Source organism: Equus przewalskii, chromosome 32 (genome assembly GCF_037783145.1).
Source record: "Equus przewalskii isolate Varuska chromosome 32, EquPr2, whole genome shotgun sequence".
In the NCBI taxonomy this organism is placed as follows: domain Eukaryota; kingdom Metazoa; phylum Chordata; class Mammalia; order Perissodactyla; family Equidae; genus Equus; species Equus przewalskii.
The window spans coordinates 11,104,652-11,130,255 of NC_091862.1; the positions used below are offsets into that span (position 1 = coordinate 11,104,652).

Here is a 25,604-nt window from a genome sequence, read left to right on the forward strand (position 1 = left end):
TTTTTAGATACACTCTGCCCCAAATTATAAAGTAATGAAGTGCATTCATGAGAAATAGAACTGAAAACTTGACCCCATTCCATTACACCTGTTTTCTTCAAAATGTGTCTGTGTCTAAGAAAACCACCAAATGAGTTTATATTAAGAGTCTTCTCTACGTTGTCTTACATTTTAAAAATCAGTTCTCAAACCAGAATTAATACTATTTTTATACCAGCCTCAAGATATTATTTTCTCAATCTCAATGAAGGACCACAATATTTAGACACTATAAAAAGTGCCTAAGTGTGACTTGGATTATTTCCCTATTCATAACACACTTCTGATACTTCAGATACAGTATGACAGTGGGAAAAATGGAACAATTATGAAAAGCCTTGACAAAAATCCATTCCCTAAATACAGATACAAAACAAAATCAAAGAAAAAAGAAAGATGAGGGTTTCTCATTACAGACCCAAGGTAAGAATATGTCACTCCCTGGAATACACATCAATTTTGTGTTAATATAAACGTAAATTTAAGTGATAGCTGTCTTAAAGAGTAGTTGCCATTAAAAAAAAAATTGTCTAGGTACACAGAAATCAGGATCCCCAATGAAAACAATTTCCAGCCATGCATAATTTCACCCCAGATAACTCAGGAAACAGAAAACTGTATAGATATTCTTGTTACATTTTCTTTTTCAAATGATAGGTCTTTTCTGCGAACCACAGTTGCCAATTCCACCTCTGACGGGAGAGCAGCCAGCCAGCCACACCTCGGCAAATCTATCAGTTTAGGCCACAAAAATTTCTTTACAAGATTTAAAATCTCAGATAGGGTACGATTTCATTGGGAGGGGAAGTGGGGAGGGCTGTTACGCTAAAATGAGTCTTATACAAATTTTAAGGTGATCAGGAACCAGACAGTAACTTCCTGCTTTTTGTAAGCCAGTTAATCACTTTTCTTTTAATGGTAAATAAGGCTCTTTTTTTTTTATTATTACATTATATTGTATTCTATAAAACTGAAGTTAAAATAGCATTAATGGAATTCAGCACAAACGTGGACATCATAAAACCTTAGGATGCAGACCTCAGTATCCCTTTCGAGACTGCTCTATCTGAATACCTTATTTCACAAAAACCCAAAACAAACCGAATCGTAAAACGGCTTATTTCACTTTTTTAAAAGACCCTCCCGTTACAGTATAGGCATATGTTTTGTTCTCAATTACAAAAAACATCTGCCACCCAACATAAACCATTCCTAAAATCAAAAATGAAACTAAATGTGTTAAAAGCCACAAGAAAATTTCATCATTTAACAACGTGATTTAATAGTATTTTATGACCTATACTTATGTAGGAATTTAATATTTTGGACAAATGACTGTTTCTTAGTATAACTGTCATTACAAATACTAAATAATACTAACCTTCCAAAAAGAAAAAACATAAAAAAAGACACATTCCACGTGTTATACGGTAAGGTACCTAAAAGAAATCTGTGAATCCAGGTCATATGCCCGTCATTTTTCTTCCCCCTCAAAAATAAAAATGCTATTCCCAAGGGTCACACTGAGGACATAATGGATTCACTCTCATTCCAAGAAAACAAAATACTTAAAATGATTGGTACCATTAAGAAATAATACTATAAAGTAACACGGATCTCCGTCTGCCTCTATCCTTCCTTTCCAGCTTACAAAGATGTGAATTTTAAACTGCCCCTTTAAAAGCTGACAAAGCAAATCTCTTTAAAACTAATTACGCGGGTTTATGTACAAAAGGTTTCTCTATGTTTTAACTGTGCAAATCAAAAAGAAAAACTGAAATTGCAAGTTTTCTATCAAGGGTAGGAAAATATGTTATCATTAGAAGTACGACTCCACTAACTAAAGATTTGAAAGCAGTGGATACTAACATCCTCAGCCTGGGATGCACACGATTATCTGTTAAATTCAGTGCTGCATTCACTCTGACACGTCTCTCCTCGAAGACATGATTATTATTAAAATACACTTTCCTAAAATAAACGTGTCAAAATACACATTACAACCACTGTTATTCCTCTGTAACAGATCAGAATTTTAAAAACTTTCATAGCATTAAGATGTCTATGAAAGAAAAATTATTTGGCAGAAACATTTGCATGCAATATAGTTTTCCCTAATAGAATGTGTGAGCAGTTCAAATAAGGCTCACATGACCTCATCTAACAAAATAATCAAGGGAAAAAAAAGGATTCCTGGGGCATTCCTGTATTCTCCAAATCAGAAGCAAATATAAGATGATTTTTAGTATTTCACAAGAATATCAACTCTTTCCCTTTTAACTAATTGTTGTCTGCCAAAATTATTATATAGTTTCCTCACTTCATGTTTTTTAAATATAATGTCAATTCTAACTAAAGCTCTGCATGCACAAACATCTTAAAACGGTCATAACTGTTAACACACAAATTACTGGAAATATACTTCCTATCCTGAAGCTAATTAAACATCACTAAAAGATACTGTTGCATATCAGAATCTCGAAATTCCTAATGTTATAACTTTTAATTTTATATTAAACTGCATGTGTTGACATAATTCAAGTGTTTTTCATAGTTTAATCAATGAAGGGTACTTTGATAAAAGCTTCACAAGCCCAAAAATTGGTAAAATTCTTGGTTTAATTATTTTTCAATTGCCATGTCCTCATCCTACAACTAAAGTCAGTGCTCTATGCAATGTCCATCTTGAGGCTGTCAAAGATGTGAATTTTGAACATGCCCAACCCTGGACACCAGCATAATGTTTTTATGTATTTAATCCTCTTATTAATAACTACGATTCATAATAACTTAAGCTCTAAATAATATTCAACCTTACATCTGCTTGTAATAGAGCTCAGTTATTATTTGTGGCAGGAATTTTTGTGGCTGTACCGCTCAGCACTTCTATTTACATCAGCAGTGCTAAATGCCCAATGGTGAGAGGGGAGCCAATCAGATGGCAGATTAGATGTCAACTCGGAGGCAGCTGTCTGGAGACTATTACAGCCAGTTTACCTCCACAATTCAAATTCCAAACCTTGCAAAGGAGATCAAGTCAGTCTTTAGGCTCAGCCTACGAGCGAGAAACAGCGAGAGCGCAGGCCACTTCCTAATAACGCTGGAGGACTCGGGTGCCAGCAAATTCAAGAAAATCCACATAAATCCGATCCCCAAAGATCAATTTTCACGGCTCTGCTTTTTTCCTGGACTTGCTGAATAAAACGTATGCCTCGTCCGTGATCAAAACAAGTTCAATTTAAGCGGAATGTGTTCCTTGAACACAGCCTATCTGTTGAAGGTGACTCCTATCTCAAGCAGCCTGGGCCAAATAATGGATTTCCTGGCTCCTCTTAGGAACGAATCGATCTATCTTAGAATATTTTCCCTCCACATCGTTGCAAATGCGGGTCTCATTCTGGCTACCGAACACTCAAACTCAAAGTCCGCATCGAATATTTCGGCATGGCTGGGCAGAACTACGAAAAACACCCTCGGAGGCCACAAAGCTAACCTATTTTGCCTGCCTCCACCTTGTAAGCTAAGAGGGAACATAGTGGGGCTGGAGGGAGGACAAAGTTCCCCATTCTTCCCCCAGTTTGAGCTTATTGTTGGCGCTAACCGGGAAGACCCGGTCAATATCCCTGTCCAGCCCGCACCGGCCGGGTGCGCCGATCCGGTTACAAAAGCGCCCGCACCGCTGCCTCGCGGGGCCGCCCCCGACGCCCGCACGCGGGCCCCGCGCCCCGGCCGGGCTGGCGAGGTGGGGCTGCTCGGCCACCGGGAAACCCGGCGCCCGGCCCGGTCCGGCCCCCGGCGAGACCCCCTCCCAGGCCCCGAGGTCCCCGGGCCGCGCGCTCGGACATCGGTGCGCTCCCCGGCCTCCGAGGGAGGCAGCCGCGAGTTAAGATGGCTTTGGGCGCTTCGCCCCCGCCTCCCCCGGCAGAGGACGCGGAAAAAGTACGCGGAAAGAAAGAAACTAGGGCTCGCGGCGCGCGCCCAGGCCGCCGCGGCGGAAGCAGGCCCGGCCGGCGCGGGGGTTACCTGCGATCTGCCCATGGTCGGGCCGGGGGTGCCGGGGCTCATCGCCGGGTGGCTCCTTTGTTGCGCGGCCGCCCAGGCCGGGCTGGCAGCGGCGTACTGGGCGCCCATGTCCTTGCCCAAGCCCATGCCCGCGGCCGCCTGCTGGCCGCCCGCCGCCGCCCCCGCCGCCGCCGCCGCCGCCTGGGACTGGGGCTGCGACGGCGGCGGCGGCGGCGGCGCGCTGGGGCTGCTGTAGTCGGGGTAGCTGCCGCCGTAGCTCCTCATCATGGGGCTGGGCGAGGTGAGCAGCTGGTTGAGGGTCGGGGTGGCCCCCGACGGGTGCTGGTTCTGCCCGGCGAAGCGCTGGAAGCCCCCCGCCGCCGCCGCCGCGCCGGCGGCCGCCTTGCTGAGGCTCGCGGCCCCGCCGCCCCCGGGGCCCATCATCATGCCGCCGCCCTGCTGCCGGGGGGAGCTCAGCACCCCGTACCCCGAGGACGAGCCCCCATAGCCGCCGCCGCCGCCGCCTCCTGCTGCTGCTGCTGCCGCCGCCGCCGCGGCCGCCGCCGCCACAGCTCCCGCTCCTGCTGCTGCTGCTGCTCCTCCTCCTCCTCCTCCTCCTCCTCCGCTGCCTCCTCCTCCTCCGCCGCCGCCGCCGCCGCCGCCGCCCGCGCTGGGCCGGCTGTAGCCCGGATAATGGTTGTACTGGCTGTTGGGGTACCCTTCGTGGGAGTTCTGCAGGGGGTCCATGCTGTTGGGGGCCCCGGCGGCGGCGGAGGCGGAGTGCATCATCCCCATCCCGGGGCTTTGTTGTCCGCCATGTTGATCAAAGCAAGGCCCAGCGCGGCCGCCGGGGCCGCCGCTAGCAGGGGCAGCGCTGCCATAGTAATTATTAAACTCCGAGACGGCCGCCGGGCCGCCGCCGCCACCGCCGCCGCCCCCGGGCACGGCGACCGGCGGCTGCTGCGCGCCCAGGGCGCCCAGGCCCGGGTGCTCGTACCGGCCGCCCGCCGGTTCCCCCATCTTGGGCGGCGCGTCGTCCTCGTCGCCCGGCTTGCTCAGCAGAGGCTGGCCCGGGGGGTCGGCCTGGCTGCCCGCGGCACTGTCCTTGGCGCCTCCATGTTGCGGCTGCTCCATGTCGGGACCGGGCTGAGCCGCGCCGCCGCCCGCGCCGCCGAGGCTGTTGTTGTTGGAAATGGGATGTTGCTGCTGCTGCTGCTGCTGCTGTTGCTGCTGCTGCTGCTGCTGCTGCTGGAACTGGTTTAGCTGCTGCTGTAGTGCGTGGTGGTGGTGGTGGAGGTGGTGGGCATGGTGGTGGTGGTGGTGGGCATGGTGGTGGTGGTGGTGCTGTGCGGCGGGGGCTTCGCCAACGGTTTTCAGTTTGTGGTTGGGGAGCAGCCCCGTCTCCATGGCCGAGCCCGGGCCCGCCGAGGAGGAAGAGGACGCCGCCGCGGAGGAGGAGGAGGAGGACAGCGCGGCGGCGCTTCCAGCCTCCTTGAGAGCCGCCTCGGAGCTGCTGCTCTTGGCGCTGTTGGCGCTGGCGGCGGCGGCCGGCGCGCTCGCGTTATGGGCCATGTTCAGTTCGTGACGGGGGTGCAGGGGGTGGTGGTGCACACTGTTCAGGCCGCCGCCGTCGCCGCCGCCCCCCAGCATGGGGCCCGGTGCCGCCGCCGCCGCCGCCGCGCCGCGCGCCCCCGCCTCCAGGTCCCGGGCCCCGGGCGCCGGCCGCGGCCCGGGGGGCGCCCGCCGCTCGCCGCTGCCCGTCCGCGCCCGCGCCCGCGCCGCCGCCGCCGCCGCCGCTGCTGCCCGCGCGGCCATGATCGCCGCGGCGTGGCCAGGCCGGGCGGGGGGCGGGGGGAGACAATAAAACCCACTTTTTAGGCGGCGGCCCCTCCTGTGCGCATCCACGCGCCCCGACGGGAAGCGAGCGCGCCCCCTCCCCCTCCGCAGGCCCCGCCGGAGCCGGATCGGGAGTCACGCCTTACGGTCTGGGCCCGTTCCCGCGGGGGCATTTCATGGTGAAAGTTTTGAGTTCAGGTTTAAATGCAACTTTTTTCCTCGCTCCCCCGGATCTGGGTAAATACACGCCTGCCCGAGCCTCCCGGGCCCAGCATGGCAGGAGAGGGAGCCGAGCGAGCCCGAGCAACTATTATCCACTTCTCTCCGATCGCTCGGGTGCACTCGCAAAACGCGGACTGGACTCGGCCCGGGCCCCGCCGCCCGCCGCCCGGCCCGGCGCAGGCTCGCGGGCCCCCGGCGGCCCCGGATCGGGGGCTCGGGCCGGCCCGGCGGGCGCCCGGAGCGCGGCGGCGGCGCGGGGCGCCGGGAGGCTGCGCTTTCCCCTCGTGCCTCCGTCTCCTTGCCAACCAGGCGCTCGCGTGTTTGTTTTCACGTCGAAAAGGAACGAGCCGAAGGTGGAAAACGAGTCTGACGAGCAGACAAAAGAGGGAGAAGGGCTGGGGAGCAAAGTTGTCGGTTGGCCTCGAAGGTTCCGAGGAGCCGCCGGAGAAGGAAAATATTCGGGCGATCTGGGCAGAAGGCGCTGCCTCGCCCAGGAGTTATGTAATTTTTTCAGCATGGGAGCCTCGCAGCCCTGATGGCGGGCCGTCAGCGCAATTCCCACAACTTCTTCAAACTGCAAAATTAGGGGAGACTTTGGGGGAAGGTCAGCCGCATTCAGGCAGCGCTGTGCCCTGTACACAGCAAGTACTCAATACATGCTTATGCTTGCACCTGCCCCAAAGATAACGTTGATATAACTTTTTAAGGGCGCCTGATATATGTGTGGAGGCTTATCAATGAAAAAAGAACATTCCCAGAGGAGCATACAATGCACTTGTCTGTCCTCTTTCTAAGGGGAAGTCCTCAAGTATGGAAGTGGTGTGTTATGCTTCAAACAACTTGCACATGGAAATTTAACTCTTGGTGCCATAATAGCGACAGCTAAGCTTTATCTCCTATCTTCATAAAGCCATATGACACCTTTCATCTATTTCAGAGGTTAATGCTCACAATTAACCCTCTTGATAGGAGTTCATAGCCAAGCAATGCGAAACAAAGCTAAAACAAATACATGTTATATTTAATAAACAGAAGCTCAATAATAATATACGTCAGTCACATCTGGTCCTAGAGCAGAAATCTTTCATACTTTGTTCTTTTAAAAATACTATCTGTTGTTTTATCACTCTATGATGTTTTAATTATTGTGGATTCATCGGCTAGGAACATTTTGAATATCTTTAGCACAGGACTTCTTAACCTAAGCGATGGCTCCGTTTGTACTAGTGTGGACTCAGTTTTCATCCAGAGAAGGCCTTTGAAACCAGAGCTTTCACTAGCTGAAATAGAGGTCACTCTAGCTGAAATAATGTATATGATTTGGGTAGAATGTAGTTTTCTAAAATCATTTCATTCTTCAGCTTTTCGTAAAGGCTCTTTTAGTTCATTTCACCTGCTGTGGTTATTTTTGTTTGCTTGACCAAGTGCAGGTATGTTATGTGACTAAATAGAAAAGGGGAGATGGGAAAAACTGGGGAGTAATTGGGAGGGAGGGAAATCAGGTGCACACCCAAGGATCATCATAGAGTGTGGAAACAAAAAATGGCAGTTCTATAGAAACAACTGGAAAACTGGGGTTATAAGTCATGCGTAAGAGAATAACAGAACTGTAAGATGAATTCATGCCAAACCATTCATCAGTTTTTGCCAAAAGAATACTACATCTTTGTTAGTGTACCTTTTCAACATTTTCTCCTCGATTTTCTCCTTTTATATATTCAAACCCATGCTAATTATACACATCACACCACATAAGTTGAATTTTTAAAGTTTTTCATGTGCAAATATAAATATATGTCTGTTTTGTGTATGTGTATATATACATATATTTTAAAATCAATTACATATTTTTGCTTTTAGACATTTATAGTCAACCTAAATATATCCATACAATCATAAAAGTATATTTTTTTCAAACTGATAAAATATATCAAAGTCAGTTCATACAAGTGTAGCCATATTTGGTGGCTTCTTTTCACAACGAATCCTAAAAGGGAAAATGAGTCACCAAGTTCAACTCTGGGCCATTTCTTAAAAATATTTTTTCATATGGGTAAAGAATAAAACTAAAAGAAGAAAATAAGTATATAAGTTGAAGTCTCTTTTAATTCCATTTGCTTCAGCAAGTCAACTAGAAGATTGGAACTAAGAGGCTATGAATACAGGCCCTGAGCACAATGAAATCAGTCTGCTATAAAAGGCGACACATGCCAGTTTCTCCTCCCCAATGGCAGATGCCACACCCTAAAGCAGACAGAAGGCACCGCAGTCTGTAAGAAAAGCACAACACAAAGCCAGCAGGCCTGGGTCTTGTCTTTTAAACCACAGAAAATGCTCGAGTACCTCTTTTAAAGCATCTTGCTGAAGATAAGTAGTGGGCTCTTATTTATTCAGCTTGTACTTTTCAAACACACCTTCTCAAGAAAACAAAATAAAGGCCTCTTAGAGTTTGATTTGAAAATCCAGGACTTAATAAACAAAACGGCAATTGTCAGGGGTCTGTTAGAAAGTGACGACGTAGGTTCACATTTCACAAAAGCACAATTTGGACTACAGCTGATCATTTCTATTGTGTCACTCGCCTCCATTATCCTCTATGGCAATTCTACATTACTGTTTTTTGGATGAAATAAGGTACTAGGGATCACCATGTTCATTTTTCCTAATGAAGTCCTTATTTTTACACCTCTTGCCTAAATTTCAAACCATAATGACAACTTTAGGAAGTCACTCCAGCCACAAAGACGCCTCCGAGGTGAAGGCCCCAGTGGCCACGCTAGAGCCACAGCCGACCTCCCACCCACAGGTGGCCCCACGCCCTCGTGTTTAGCCAGAGGATTACCCATTATTTTGTTAAACATTCCTTTTTGGCTACAAAAGGAGTTTTGGTGGGGTTTTTTCACCATATGAAAAATTGATATTCAAATACTGCTCCTTTTGAATAAGTGTTAGGGCACTGAATAAAGGGCCCTTCAACTTGCCCACTTAAAGAGGGCCGAGCCAGATGGTAGTTGGAGAATGCCACAGTTCTGTTCTTTTTGCCTCATCGCGGCCCATCATACCATTTGCTTTCAGATTAGTCCCTTTTGACTGTTCTGGTTATTTATTCGATAACTGAAACTATCACGATTGACTACTCATCATATTTCTCAGTATTCTTCCCCTAATTTGGAAGCAATTTAGAATAAAGCCCTGTCAAGGTTTTACAAATAAGAACTATTAAAGAATAAGGCTTTGGATACTTGCTTTCCTTTTAGATTTATGAGAAATGCGATGAATGGCGCTAATGGGATTTCCCTACTGATCTTGGTCAGAGACTTTAAAAAGCACTAAACAATTGTCCTTTTCACTTCTCCGATTTAGACGTTAGCAATGAATAGCTGAGTAAAAGCAAGATATGGCATATAGCATTTGATTTGAAACAATTATGCAAATTAAGAGTGCCCCATAAGCTTAGGATGCAAAACAATTAGGTAGGATTTGAAAAAACTCTAGGCAAAAAATAATTGAAATATATTTGGGAACTCTGACCAACGGTAGCACATAATATTATACTTGCTAAGACTGTAATAGTGGGGATAATGAAACTGGATGGGGATAAACTACACTTTTCATTCAACAAATTTATCTAGAATCTACTTTGTGACCTGCCCTGAGAATTAAAAAGATAAATATTAGCTTCATCCTGTCCTCACTAGGGGAGATAAATAATTACCCTAAAACATACCCAGGGCTGCCCTGAAATATCACAGAGGATTTGGCCAGTAAAGAAACAAGCTCAGACTTCCCCAGCATCCCCTGCAGCTGTGCCTCACTGGCTCCCGCCAGCCAGGCACCTCGCCCCAATCCTCAGTCTGGCCCGGCTCACATGGGACACTGGGAGCCCACCAGTGTTGGAGCTAGATTTCGAGAACCCTAAGTCACATTGAACATTAGGCTACTACAATTTCTCTCCAAAGAGAAACATAGTAACACCAATTAAATGAATAAGGAAACATCTTATTACATTTTAGAACATTGTACTTTTTATCTTAGCTGGACTGTCCACACTTTGAATGATGTGTAGGAAGTGTTTTTATTAGAGCCTAGTTTAGAAGTTTTCTAGAACTTTTAGACAAATGTGTGTTCAATGGCATTTCTTTCATTCTATTCAAAGTATTATCCTCATTCATTTTGCCATCTTCAAAATCATCTATTGAGTACCTGCTAGTGTATTTCAATATTCTCTCCTTTGAAAAGAAGAATATATCATCTTATATAATCATTATGATTATATCATGTCATATCATCAGCTATATGGCTTCTACAAATGATAACCTGCTGCTTAGATAAACGCACTTTATAGATTACTCTAGTTCCTTATAAATAAACACTTGAGAAGTGAGCTTTTTTTTTCCCCCTGAGGAAGACTGGCCCTGAGCTAACATCCACGCCCATCTTCCTCTACTTTGTATGTGGGACACCTGCCACAGCATGGCTTGAGAGGCAGTGCATAGGTCCATGCCCGGGAACTGAACCAGTGAACCCCAGGCCACCAAGCAGAGCACAGGAATTTAACTGCTCTGCCATGGGACCGGCCCCAAGGGAAGTGAGCATTCTTTAGGTCATTTTATAATAATCAGGAATACAAAGGGAAGTCATTTGGAGAGCTAATTGCCTCAATATTCTAGAAAGATTTCAGTGACTGATCTGAGGAACTTTTGGATGTTTCTCATATGTAATTAATTGTTTCTAGCACACATAAACTTCTAAAATAAGGCTACTTTCAAGCACAATAAGTCCCAAACAAGAAGAACGCATGTGCATTACTGTGGCGCATTCGTGATTTTTATTTCCCCTTGCTTATATTCTATTGCATTGCCCCTAATTCATTAAGAGAATCAGTGGGCACCTGGAAGAGTACATGATTGACAGTCATCTGATTGTTCCAGTAAAGGCCAAAGGACTCGGTTATATGCTTGTCTTACACAAAATGACATCATAATTTCATTGAGAATGTGATTATAATGCATTCCTCTGAAAATGCCCAAGTTGTCAAGCATAAATAATTTTTTCCTCTCCCTAACTTAAAGGAAATTTCCACATTGTGACATGTTCCTATAGGACTTAAAATTCAGTGAGCTATGCCTGGCATCTTCTCTTTCAGATGCCTCCTCTCCAGCTGCACCTCCCTGTGCTGCTGGTGACTTGCTTTCTCAAGGACCATTCAGGTGAAAGGTTTCCTTCCTAAAGCATAAGCCACCAGGAGCAGCTGGGAAGGTAGCTTCTTGGCTCACACCCATTCATTCATTCATAAATAATTGCTGAGCGCCTGCTCCACAGTGGCCCTGTGCTAGGCTCTGCAACCATTGCACCCAGGAAAAAAAAAAAGAAAAGAAAAGAAAACAAGGAACTTACCCCATTGAGTGTACCTGCTAGACGTTAATCCAATGACCACACTGATAACTGGATAATTGCACGGAGATAACGTGCTCTTATGGAAAGATACAGAGTTCTATGAGGGGAATAAACCAAGAAGCCTGACGTAGGCTGGGACCTGAGGGAAGGCTTCCCCAAGGAAATGTGGTTTGGGCTGAAAACCGAAAAGTGAGGCGACATCAACCAGGGAAGGAAGAGAAAGGGCATCCCAAACAGCCGGAGCCCAGTGGAGCTGGAGAGCAGAGTCTGGCAGGTGTGCCCGGAGCTGCTGCGGAGATGGGGGCCACTATGCTGGACCCCACATCCCAATTCACTCAGGGCCTGCGTTCCGAGAGCAGTGTCAAGTAGCCTCAGCCCTTAAGCAGGGGCTGACATGATCAGATCTGGGTTGTCACAGAATCCTCTGGCTGCGGGCCTCGGAGGTGGAGCCAGAGCAGATGGGAGTTAGAATGGGGATCAGGTCCCAGGAGTTCAGGCTTGTGCCTCTTGGGCCTGGGAGGCCTTGACCACTTTCATTTATCAAGGCTCCCAGTATATTGTGATATTAAGAACTAATAAAAGAAGATCATAGAAATTGATTTATTTTAATGTTTACATTTTAAAAAACATTTGGCCTGAAAACTACAATACAAGTGTGCTTTTCAAAGAAAAACTCTGATTTATTTATTTTAATTAATTCATAGTGCCCTGCAGGCTGTGTGGTCCTTGTTGATAGATCATAAGTTGAAACACAAACAATACGATGAACATCTTTTCATCTAGTCATTGTATCTCTAGGACCAAATGTGTAACCTTACTTGGCAACAACACCAAAGTCTAAGTCTGAGTCTCTTTGTAAATGGCTCACCCACTTATCTGTCATGATGGAGCACAGTCCAAGTGAGAGATGAGAGATGAGAGAGTTGGATGGGGGCAAGAAGGACCACGGGGAGGGAGATAAGTGAACTGACTCCAGTGAGTCCACCACTTAAGAATGTGTGGATCGTTCACTGCTCAAGAGCTCCCAGTCAAGGACGTGAGTGGGGGCTGCAGTTCAGCCAGAGCCTTACTTTCCACTCATTGAGTCCTGGCACAGGACTGAGTCCGCTGGAGGATGAGATGTCTTCTACTTTGCACAAAGCACCATGCATGCTTGCAGTGGCCCTCCATGAGACAGACAGCGAGGAGATAACATAGAAGGGCTTGGAAATAGATTAGATATGGGAGTGAGGAAATGGAAGGATAAAGGCCTTACCTCCACTTCTTTTTCCACCCCACCCCTTCCTGGCCCAAACCAAGGTATGAAGCAGCTGGAATCTCCAATTTTTATCCCTGCCATCCTGTCTGCCCCACCCTATCCATCTATCCCATCCAGTATTCTCTACCTCGCTCTCCCCCAAGCCTCCCTCCCCACCACTGCTCTGATAAGCCAACTCTGCTCATAGAAGAATCTTCTATCTAAAGACAGTTTAGAAGTTTTAAGAAGCTGAAGGCAACTCCTCAAATCCATACAGTGCAAATATTTTGTGGCCTGAGAGCCTTTCTCTTATCTAGGAATTTGTGACATTGAGATGATTCATGGAAAACTTTTTCAACCAAATGAACCAAGTGAATCAAGATACCCAACCCATGAGTTACAACCAGCCCCTCTTCCCAAGACCTCCTGTTCACACAGCACCAGAGTTCCATGCTTGTTGTCACTGATCTAAAGGACGCCTCTGTCCAGTGTGACTCCTTGTCCCCTGGAGTTACACAGTGAGGCTGCCCTGCTCCTCGGCCATTTGTCAGAGGCCAGAGCTATCATTTGCAGGCCCTGAAAGGGACATGAGAAGCAAGCAGAAGCCTAGGTTGGGAAATGCCCGGGCCTGGGCAGTATCCTTGTTTTGCATCATGACTTGGTTTTCTGCCACCTTTCCACAGGTGCAAAGCTTGGGGCAAGCCACCTCGCAGGTCTAGAGGAGGAAACAGAGAGACAAGCCCTGGGAGTGGATGCTCCCAGGAACCAGTGTTTAGAGCACCTAGAATGCCCTCCTGTCTTCTCACTTCCCTATTTAGGGATAGGGCGTAAGTGTTGGAAAGAGGAAACCTCAGGCAGAAATTAGTCACATTTAATCAATAAACTGAGGCCCTTCTAGGCTGCTCTGACTTTTATAACTATTATTGCTTAACATTTACAGTATTTATCCTGTGCCCAGCACTTTGCATACATATGGCAGAGATGCAAGTTGCCTAACCCAACATCTGTTCTCCTCACCTTTAGTATAGAAGCCCCAATTTCTAACTGAGCACAAGACCATCTGTAAAAAGAGTCTACATTTCCTGGATCCCTTTGGAGGGAGGTGTGCCCATGTGTTTGAGAGAAGCTGCAGTGCTGGCTCTGTCACTCTCCACTTCCGGACTAGGTTTATGAGAGAGAAAAATAAACTTCTGTTTACTTCTGTTTAAGCTACTGATTTTGGTTTTACTCTGCTTCATTTTGAAATTCTTTTTTTTTTCCTTTTTGTGGGGGGGAGGGATGGGAACAAAATATAAACCTGATATACTGCATTATGGTTTCTCATACAATTCTCACAACAACCTTTGAGAGTTCAGTAAACGTCTCAAGCCTTGATTTCCTCCTGTATACAACCCAGAAAATAATAGCTCCTACTTCACGGGGCTTCTGAGGATGAAATGAAGCAAGCCCTGCAAAGCTCTTAGCACAGTCCTGGGCACAAGGGAACTGTTTGATGCTATTCTTTATTGTATTAAGGACCTTTCATCTCTCTAGCTAGATTATCCATTCCTTAAGGACAAAGTCCCTATCTTCAATTTCTCTCATATCTTCCACAATGCTCAGAACAATCCTGGACCCACAGCGGGCTCTTTAGCACTTGTCGAGAGAACTTTGTGACAACACAAACGTACAAATAAAATTATTTACATGCATTTTCAAATTAATTGTTTCTTTCAATGCAGGGAACTGATGGAGCATAAGCAACAATAACTTTTTATGCGACTACTCATTTAAGATAAAGACAGGATTCTTAACTTCTTTTTTTATTTGCTTCAAAGGTGTAGGAAGTTTTTCTTAAAAGGTCAGGTCTACCTGTTATGCTAATAGAAGTTCTAAGCTGTGTTCAGAGGGTTGCTCCCCTCAGAAACTGTCTGGTTTCCCCTCTTCCACTCTAGGTAAGACTTCATCATTCTTGGCTAAAGGAGCATCATGCGACATGAGATTTGCAACTGGAGAGAGCATTGGCGAGTTGCTGTGACCATCTTTAATGCTCGAGCACAGCACAGTAAGTCTTGGTCTGTACCAGTGTAGTGTGGCACTTGTTTCTATACAACATGATAATTAGTGCTGATGCTATGAGATTGGTTTCCCACCGACCCCAACAGAAACAATGCAAATATTCACCTTTTTCTGAAGCATAGTAAAACTCCTGTGGTTTTTGAAAACCGACCAAGAACACATGTAGAAAAGCCTGTGGATTATTTCAAGGGAACTTATTTTTTTCAATCTCATTAACTTTTCACCATATGCTGTTTATTTTTTAGTTCCTGCATAGGCTGAAAAGTGAAAATAGACCAGGCCACTGTTTCATTTGGGGCACATCATCATGAGGATGACACACACAAACTCTGGGGAGATCAGAGAAAAACAAAGATGACTAAGGGGACTTTTAAAGATGACTTATGAGAAAAGATTTTTTAAAGCTCTATATGTGTTGCTTAACTAAGCAACCCAGGAGGCAAAGAGGAAAACTGCTCCCACCACGTGAAAAGAGTACTCCCTCTGGGGCCTTCCTGATCTGTGGGAGGAAGTCAGAGTCCCATCCCAGTTCCACATTTACGGGCTATACATGTTTTGGCAATTTACTTAACCTTTTTGTGTAGTAGGATGTATGTGAAACACTGAATATCTACTTTGCATGTTTTTTTGCGGTAAGAATTAAAGGAGAGAATATATGTAAACCATTTAACGTATTGCCTGGAATTAAATAGGTAAGTAGGTTGTGTGTGTGTGTGTGTATGTATGTGTGTGCACATGTATGCATTTTGTTTTCTAAATAGAATAGGTGTCTGTTGTGTGATTTCAGGAAAACCGGGTGTCTCCACTCAACCCTAAACATTTCTTCTGCTACCTAATTAAAATTTCTCCATTAGAGACTTATTGATTTAGTCCTTTCTTTAAAGGCTTTGAGCCCTGTCAAAATGCAAATATGTTTCTAATGAGTAATACTTTAAGCTCTAATCAGTCATTCACACCTTAGTATGAATGTATTTCCTATCTGTTCCTGAAGGCCTGCTTTGACACGGAAGAAGAGGAGAAGAGGAGGAGGAAATGAGGACGAGAGAGAAGGTGAGATGAAGCGGGAGTGAGTAGTACAGTGAATGGCGAGGCTGTGATGCCAGGGACAAATCCTGTTTACTGCACAACATCTCAGAAACAGCCCTACATATGAATGGGCTGAAAGTAGGAAAAGGAAAATATGTCTAAATACTGAAAAAGTTTTTCCTTCCATCCTAATAGTTCAGGCTTGTGCATCCTCAACCCATTTCCTAAAGGGTGGAATCCCAGGATTTGTCATTGCCAAGTTACAGCTGATCCTTGGTAGATCAAGCTAGGCACTGACCCAGGGGGAGGTAGGGAAAGGGGATGCAGTATGGGGGCGATTTTCCAGGCCAAAGTTCATTCCTTGATTCTGTGGCTAGATAAGACAGTGGGTGACGTGGGGCATTTTCACTTTGGAGGTGATAATGAAGAACCGTGAATAATCCTCACAACAAAATGCTGGTATTAAGGTCAGAGGGAAGGGAGAAGTAAAGGGGATTGCTGGCCCTGGGCCTCTAGAACCTCCCCCCACCCTGCTGTGTGGGGCCGCGTGGGTCCCCTTGGTTGCAATGACAAGGAAGGATGGGTGCACAGAAATGAGAATATGCCTCATCCGGTGGGTGCTGTGGAGAAGACCAGGAAGGAAGAAAGAAACTGCAAGGGAAGGGGAAGGGGGAAGGATGGGAGAAGAATGACAAACTTTTGGAGACAACCAGACACATTGTTACTAGAAACCTCACTGGGTCTGGAAAAAACAGTGTTGCAAATTGCAATTTATCCTTTGATACATTTATCATTAACTAGACTAGACCTTCTTACTAATGTGAGATAATTCATGGAAGTCACAAAAATGTTAGGTTCAAGGTCAAAACTTTAGAATAACCTTTCTGCTGACCTTCCATGGGTAAATTCCCTGGACAGTTAGTCCACCTGCCTTTATTTTATATCTTCATCCCTGCCGTATTCTGATTTCTAACCTCACCTGGCCACTGGAAAAGTTTCATCTATGATTGCTAATGATGTTTTTCTCCTAGCAAAACCCACTTGTCTTTTCGTGGCTTTTCTCTGCTTCAATCTTTTGGAAATATATATTGAAATCTGAAGTGTGGTGTTTTGTGATTTTCATTCTACTCCTGCTTATTAAAGCCTGGATGGGAGGTCTATTTAGATCATCTAAGCGCCTCTAAGAGTCAAGTAGGAACAAAAAGACTCAGAGGTGAGGGCGGGATGGGAGTTTCATGGACATACAACAGTCTTTGACCTGAAAGAAGCACATGGTGGCAGACCCATCAACTTCCTTATCTGCAAAAGGAGACAAATGAACCAGCCTGCAGGTCCTCCAGTGGCTCTTTAAGTCTTAGAATTATTTTTCTCTTCCTCTGACTTCCCTGGGACCATTCTAGCTCGAGGCTTCTTCCATGCTTTCTCTTTTTCCTTCACCAACCTCGTTTCCTCATGGCCACCAGCGCCCCCATCCTGAGGGTGCTCCTCTTCCTTTTCTGTCAGGGCCCTGTGGCCAGCCAGCTCACCATAGTTTCCCTGGGGACAGCCCTGCCCTGGTCAAGGTAGCGTCCCCTCTGCCCTCATACACCAGTTCCTCTCTCTGTGCCTTTGTGTGCGTCATTCCCCCGAACGTCCAGCACGTCATTCCCCTGACTGTCCAGACGCTTCCTCCTGAGTCCGGTTCACTGCTCGCCCGCTTGGTGACATCATCCCTGGTGAATTCCATTTCTAATTCCTTGCCCCACCAGGCTCTCTCATACATCTCTGCCTGAACCTTTGCTGCTTTCTGTGCTCCTTCCCACTGGCTGGTTAAAAGCTACTATCTTCCAAAATTCAGCCCAGATATGACTTTCTTTGTGAAACCTTCCTGGCCACAGTTCCCACACACCCAATGGAATAGTCACCTCTGAGCTATGAAGCCAACCTGTAGACATCACCATTTTAGCCCTTATTATCTCGTGTTGTAAGTATTTGTGAATGTTTGTGTCTCCACCCCTAGACTGAGTGCTCCAGGAGGGCACCCCACATTTCTGTCTATCCAGAGCCTAACATAGGACCTGGTCCTCCACTGGTACTTGTTGAATGAATGTATGACCTCTGCAACCAGTCAGAGCAATAATGGGGCAACATCCCCTTCCCCCCGGGCATAGTACCAATGTGACTGATATATTTGAGCTCTTGTGACACTTCCTGAACAGCCCCCATGCTTGAGAATGCGTCCTTAGTAATCAATGCATTGTTCTAAGGAGACTGAGCAGAATCCTTCTCATGTCAGGATACGGGCAGTGATTTCAGAAGATGACCTGACAGAACCATATTAGAGCAAGACAAGTGCCAGCCACTCTGCTCATCTGAGGGCACTTCACGGTGGTTGGCGCAGGAATGAGAAAGACGACAAGGCAGTGCATCAACATTCTACTCTTGGAGCTAGAGAACATTCCACAGCATGACCTTCTCAGGATCCCTACTTAACAAACGGTCAATTTTGCCTTGGGACATTAGGAAAGAAAAGTTCTCCACCCCATGTAACAGGAGCCAAAGACCTAGAAACAGCTACAATGGATGCTTCAATGCTTTCCAGCTATGAGAGAAGATGTCTGGGAAAACATGAAGGAAATAAGATTTCTGTAGAGAGGAGCCCATATATAACTTTTAAGTAGCATGAAAAAAGACTTTGTGGCCACCCTATAGACTTATGATTTTTTTAAAAGATGCTATCAGTAAAATATGCCATTGGAAAATCTTTCTTAATATACTTCCAAAGAGCTCAAGATCATTAAAATTATTAGATACAGATACTCAATATTTCCTTTGTACCAAAAATAAAATAAAATTATTAACGTGATTGATCCACAATTAGGCTAATGATACCTGAGTTGTGATGTATTTTCTAGATACTTTAGTTTAACTTCTAATTTTTTTTTTCACTCCAGTGTAAGATTCTGGCTATTATATGACAGGCAATCTTGGCATTGTATTCTTGGCATTGTATTACTCTGTCAGAAGTTGATTTGCTTTCTTTGTTTTGAGAAGTTTTAAATTTAAGGGTTCTGGGGAAATAGATATAGTTAATATTCCCAGGAAAGCGTTCATTTGGCTTGTGGCGGCCTCCATATGAAAGTTTCACAGTGAAAGCGGCTGGAAGTTCAACAGCAGGAGCCTTGCAGGGTCGGGAACATTGTCTGCAGGGCAGAGAGGCAGGAGAGCCTACAGACCCAGGACTCTGCATTGTCATCTTTTCTAGTCATGAGCACTGAGAATGTCCTGTGTGTTCATAAAAACCCTTACGCCTTCTCCAGTGCTTTACTCAAAGCCATCTTTAATGATCTGAGTGCAAACGAAATAGAAAAAGATATATCTTTTATATCAACATTTTTATTGAAAATGAAATTTATTGAGGGGCCAACCTGGTGGTGTATGGTTAAGTTCATGTGTTGCATTTTGGTGGCCCGGGGTTCGCAGGTTCAGATCCCAGGCACGGACCTAGCACCACTCCTTAAGCCATGCTGTGGCGGCGTCCCACATAAAATAGAGGAAGGTTGGCACAGATATTAGCTCAGCAACAATCTTCCTCAAGCAAAAAGAGGAAGATTGACAACAGACGCTAGCTCAGGGCCAATCTTCCTCACAATAAATAAGTAAATAAATAAAATAAAAAATAAATAAAATTTATTGAAAATAACCTGAGCCACTCCTCTTTAGACCTCGGTCTCTCTGGCTGGGGCGTGTGTGTAACAACTCTCATCATTGTTCTTGTTCTTAGTCTGCTAACTGCACTTCATGCAAGTCTTTAAAAATTCCCTCCATCGCACCCTGCCTGTCATAGGTAATATTTGTGAGGTGGACGCCAGGGGATTGCTGGCGGTGAGAAAGTGGACAGGGAGATGTTCAGTCAAGGTCAAGAGATCAGCCTGGTGTTATGGGGACCCAGCACGGGCAGTGTGCAGAGGCTGGAGGAAGACCAGCACCCAGGACATCAGTCAGGATTTTAAATTCTTCATCTTTCTTACCTACACCAGTCAGTCTAATTCATCGTATCCAGAATGCTTCAGGTTCTGGAATACACAACTAAGCCTATAAAACTAAAGACAAAATGTTTGGGGCTATGGTATTTAAAGGAAAAAAGAAAAGAAGGAAGGAAGAAGGACCATTCCAAATACTGAAGTATTACTTAGTAGGGGCTTTTATAAAAGTATGCTTCATTTTTCATTAGACTTCAAAATTACAACCGTCTCACCAGCTTGGCAACAATCTAAAAGCTGGACAACATGCTCTGTTGGTGAGGCTATAGGGAAGCAGGCGTTCTCATATAATGCAAGTGTTAACCAAAAATGCAACAGCTCTTTTAGAAACATTTGGTAATAATGAAGAAAATTATCAACAAACTTACCCTCTGACCCAGCCACTGTGCGTCTGAGCATCTGTCTTATTGATACCTTGTAAAAGTACAAAAGGACATACATCCAGGGTCATGCCTTGTGACATTGTTTGTAACAGCAAAAGATAGAAACAACCCAAGTATTTTGGCAATAATAGAGACTTTGTTCAAAATAGCTATGGTACATCCATACAGTGGAGTACTATGCAGCCATAAAATAGAACACAGATTTCTATCTTGGTGTGGAGAAATCTACAAGATATATTGTCAAGAAAAAAACCCCCAAGGTGTACGTAGTATGCTATCATTTGTATAACAGGCAGAGAGAGTAAGAATATGTACACATATCTGTATTTGTAAGAAGAAATACTGAAAGGATAGCTGTCTGTAGGGAGTGGTTATCTACAGGAGTGGAGGAGAACGGAATGGAGAGGACGGCAGAAGCAAGACTTTCTGTGTAAACCTTTCTATATAGTTTTGACTTTTGAATCATAAATATACGTTCAAAAATAAATACAACTAAAGCTGAAAAAATTCCATTCATCTCCTCCAGCAAGTGTAGCTCCCTCTGGTTCAAGGACCGGTCATCAGCTAATTGGAGTGGGGTGGGTTTTGGTAGATTTTGAAAGCTATGGCCGGACACTTTAGACTGGATACCCGTTCCCCTTTGCCGCTGGTCCTCCAGGTCTCTGCCGTGCCTTGTAGCTGAGACCGGTCTTCATTTTGGCCGCCAGTTTTGCTAACCACATCCCTGTCTTGTTTCCAGGGATTGGGTCTCAGCCATTGAATCCTTCCTGTTATGCTAGCCTTCTGAGTGGGGGGGCTCTGTTTGCCCCTACCACTATGGCAGTTTTGTCCTTCCACCCTCCCTTGGTACTGGAGTCTGGTCTCTCAACTCAGCAACGTGGCCTTGTACCCACTGACAATGGTATTTGATGCTGTGTGCCTGCCTGGGTCACAAATTTCGGGTTCCTCCTTCCTGAACACCCCCTGACGCCTACCTCTTACCAAAAGTACCAGAGAAACTGTAAAAACAGTGACAGCCAACAGTAAATGAGTACTTGCTGTGTGACAGGGCAAGGTGCAAAGAGCTCTACATGCATCATCTCATCTGATCTTCATGAAGGTCTTACAAGGTAGGAATATGGATAAGGATCCTAAAAGAGTGTGAAGAACCGTAACCGACTAAAACTCATGCCGCCAATAACTGGAGACTGTGGGGCGGAACACAGGTACGTCTGACTCTAAACTGGAGGAGTCTCCAGCTCGTCCACATTTCAGGGTAGTCTTATGGCCAGGGGCCATGCTCCCCAGATCCTAGGTGAAGCCTGAACTCCTGCTCCTCTCCCGATTTCCCAGGTGGAATTTGGGTTCTGTAGTTTCTGACCAACTCAACAGATGGGTCAAATCCAGGGTCAGACACTGCCAGGCTGTTCTGGTCTACTATAGTTAGCTCTTTTGTGCACACCCAAACCACAACATAGAAACCATTTCCTTACTTCTCCTGGCTTGGAACCATCAATAATTTGGAATGGGAAATGCTAGATTTATAAAGAAATACATTTGGTATAATTATATATACTTACATATATTAATATATAATATATAATATTTATATTTATTAGGCCTCATTTCTGTCCTTTCTTCCTTTCCCCATTTCTTATTTTCTTCCTCCTTTCTTTTTTCTTCCCTTCTACCAGAAAAACTAAAAAATTTCTTCTAAGGTCTTAGCAAAGCTATAACATCTAGGAAAGAGATGTATGTATGCTATTGAAAATCCGTTGTGAGAAACTGTCCTACACATTTTGTTATTCTGGCAATCTTTTGTTCTATACAAAATTTGTTTTTATAAAATGTATTGTAAAGGCTTTCTGAAGGAAGCATGGGCCATGAGGGAGATGTCCAGATAATATACTGGGTGGTGTTTGATGTGGCATTTGTGGAGAATATTTTCTATTTTCCTCCCTCTTTAGAGTTAAGTTTTTTAAAACTCTTGAATTAAAAAAAATTCAGTGCATACATCTTGGCAAATCACTTACAGAAAAGCATTATTTGGGCTGGCCCCATGGCCGAGTGGTTAAGTTCGCGCGCTCTGCTGCAGGCGGCCCAGTGTTTCGTTGGTTCGAATCCCGGGTACGGACATGGCACTGCCCATCAAACCACGCTGAGGCAGCGTCCCACATGCCACAACTAGAAGGATCCACAACGAAGAATATACAACTATGTAATGGGGGGCTTTGGGGAGAAAAAGGAAAAAATAAAATCTTAAAAAAAATAAGAAAAAGAAAAACATTATTTGAGCCTTGATAATTTAGAATTAATGATCGTTTGAAAAGGGACAGGGCTACAAGTAAAAGTATTCATTGAAAAAGTAATGGAGAATTTACAAATCTTTAGGCACAGATGCCCCCCAAACCCCAACAGTCTCCCTCAAACCCACGTACACACTCTCACACCCAAAGACATGTCCCACACCCCCAGATATACTCAGAAACAAATATACACAAATATTGGGAGACTGAAACCATAGACTTTCAAAAAGCTATCAGTCCAACAATCTCAAGGATATTTGAATCTAATAGTAAAAAATAAACGCAAGGATGAGGAGTAGAGATGGGAGGTGGGAAAGATTTTTCTATTTAGAAGCATCTATATTTGTTTATTTGTATTTATAAATATTTGCTTATTATAGAACATAGAAGTTTTCTGAATTTCCACCATTTGTTGTTCCATTTATTGCATTTACTTGAAGAAAGAAAAAAGCTTTAAAAATATTGAGGCTTTAGACTAACTTAGGTTCATTGTCCTAGTTTAGTCTGAATTAGTGACATTTCATTGTAATGTGTTCTAAAGCCAAACATAAAATAATTCTGGAACATCGTGTTACTTCTCCCCCTGCTTAACATAGATAGGTGAGAGTAAAATAATTTCTGAACTATATGGTAATCTGATACCTTAATCTAGTTTTCATTAAAATTTCTGTTCAAAATTGAAATCATTTTGTAATATTTCCAAGTAAGAAAAGTATTACATATTCAGAAAGTCTGTATATTACATATACTAAAAGTATTGTATAAAGTCCAAACAATAAAAGTAAGGCATTAATAGAAAATTAAACTCACCTGTAATCCCACTCAATGGAGAATACTTATTTAAATGCAGATCTAAATTAGGGTAAATCAAGAGGTTTTCCTACAACCTCTGGTTCCAGCAACATGGGGGACTGACGCAGATACCCTCCTGCAATAAACACGTAGATATTCTGGATAAAATGTAATAAAATAAAATAAATTACTAATACACAAATAAATTGTGTTTTTAAAAGTAGATAATTGAGCCAAGAAGGAGGAAAGGGAAATCCACTGACGGCTAGAGCTCTGAGGTCAGGCTGATAAAACCAGCACCTAGAGAATGTGGGTTGGGGTATAAACTGCACATGGAGACAGAAGACATAGTCTTGGGTCTACTCAAGATGAATAGCTGGAATGAAGAGGCTGAATTAAGGATCAGCTCTTGCAAAGTTGCTTAGTCCATAAAAATGGCACAAAAAAATAACTCCAGCATGGAAACAGAGCAAAGAGTCTTGCAGTATTCAAGGCTTTGAGTATGAAGGAAAAAGAAGCATCTCTTCTGAGATATTAAAACCACAAGCCTTATAGTATGAGAATTCTCAGCTAATATAAATAACTGGGCAAGAAAAGAGAAATTTTGTCAAGTCCCATGAAAACTCTGGGACCCTTGCAGAACCAAATGTAAATCCACACTATAGTGGCAAATCCACAATCTAGGGTACACGGGACTCCCACAGAAAAGACCATCACTGCTTAAGATGAGCTCACAATAAAAAATTACAAGCCATACGAGGAAATGAGGATGAATCACAGGACGCACTAATCAATAGAATTAGTACCCAAAGAACTATAGATAATTGAACACTCTGAAAGCAGCTGTAAACATTACTATATTTAAGAGTTTATTTTTTCCTTTTTCTCCCCAAAGCCCCCCAGTGCATAGTTGTATATTTTTAGTTGTGGGTCCTTCTAGTTGTGGCATGTGGGATGCAGCCTCAGCATGGGTTGATGAGCGGTGCCACGTCTGCGCCCAGGATGTGAACCGGCGAAACCCTGGGCCACCAAAGCAGAGCATGAGAACTTGACCATTCCGCCACGGGGCCAGCCCCCATAAACATTACTATATTTAGGGAGCGGCCCCGTGGCGGAGTAGTTATGTTTGCGCACTCCACTTCAGCAGCCCAGGGTTTTGCCGGTTCGGATCCTGGGCACGGACATGGCACCACTTATCAGCCCACGCACGTTGAGGCAGCATCCCACATGCCACAACTAGAAGGACCCACAACTAAAATATACAACTATGTACTTGGGGGATTTAGGGAGAAAAAAAAAAGCAGAGAAAAAAACATTAATATTTAAAATGATTAAAGAGATAAAAGAAGGAATTGAAATAATAATAGAACAAAAGGAAAATATGAGCAGAGAATAAGTAGATTTGAAATAGGACCAAACTGGACTCCTGGAAATAAAAGATTAATTCATTCAAATTAAAAACTCAATGAATAGTTAAATCATCATGCAAAATAGTCAACTGAAAAGCAGATCTGAATAAATCACCCATAATGCAGCAGAGAGATAACAAGATGGAAATTTGAAAGAGAAGTTATGAGACACGGAAAACAGAATGAGAAGTTCCAATGTATTTCTAATAGGCATTCCAGAAAGAAGGTTGTAGATATTCAAAGAGACAACAGAGGGAGAAAAATACCATTACAATTCACATTTTATATGGTTGTTTTATGTAGAAAACTTAAAATTATCCACAGAGAAATTATTAGAATTAGTAAGAGAGTTTAGCAAGATAAATGAAAATCAATATACATTTTTCCGGAAATTTGCATGTTTTCTTCTAAATTTTCGATTTTATTAGCGTAAAGTTAACTGAAAGCATTTATCTTTTTAATCTCTGTTGCATCTGAACTTATGACACTTTTATCAATTTAATATTGATTTGTGCCTTTTCTCTTTTTCTTGAGTAGTCTCACCAGAGTTTATCTATTTTGCTACTTTTCAAAGAATAGTATTTTGCCTTCCTTGACCCTATTATTTAATATTGATCTATTGTTTATATGATGGTTATTTAATTAGTTTTTACTGTTATCTTTATAGTGTTTTTCTATTTCCTTTGTCGTTTTTCTGTTATTATTAACTTTCAAATTTGGAAACGTAGCTACTTAATTTTCAGACTTTAAGTATTAAGGCTATAATTTCCCTCAGAATACCATTTTCCTGCATCCCACAATATATCTTTTTATAATGCGACATGGGAGATAACATAAAAACACAGATAAGATACATAAGATAATAAGAACTTACACCCCTTCATCACATCAAATAC

The 25,604-nt window shown here is 44.0% G+C and overlaps 1 protein-coding gene and 1 long non-coding RNA gene across 24 annotated transcripts in view; one reads left to right on the plus strand and one right to left on the minus strand.

Moving 5' to 3' along the window:
- Positions 1–6,168, minus strand: part of ARID1B (AT-rich interaction domain 1B) — a 413,537-nt gene extending 407,369 nt beyond the window's left edge. For 6 of the 23 annotated variants that reach the window (XM_070603120.1, XM_070603118.1, XM_070603116.1 and 3 more), the window contains exon 1: positions 4,063–5,937. In XM_070603120.1, the coding sequence (XP_070459221.1) occupies positions 4,063–5,856 (1,794 nt within the window). In that variant the 5' untranslated portion in view covers positions 5,857–5,937. Of the gene's footprint in view, positions 1–4,062; positions 5,941–6,023 lie in introns of those variants that run through there. The other 17 variants (XM_070603114.1, XM_070603123.1, XM_070603105.1 and 14 more) reach the window with 8 other exon arrangements.
- Positions 4,229–18,685, plus strand: LOC103549316 (uncharacterized). The gene is made up of 4 exons (XR_011535568.1): positions 4,229–4,342; positions 14,668–14,777; positions 15,783–15,841; positions 18,093–18,685. It is a non-coding gene; the product is annotated as an uncharacterized lncRNA (long non-coding RNA).
- Positions 18,686–25,604: the final 6,919 nt, after the last annotated feature.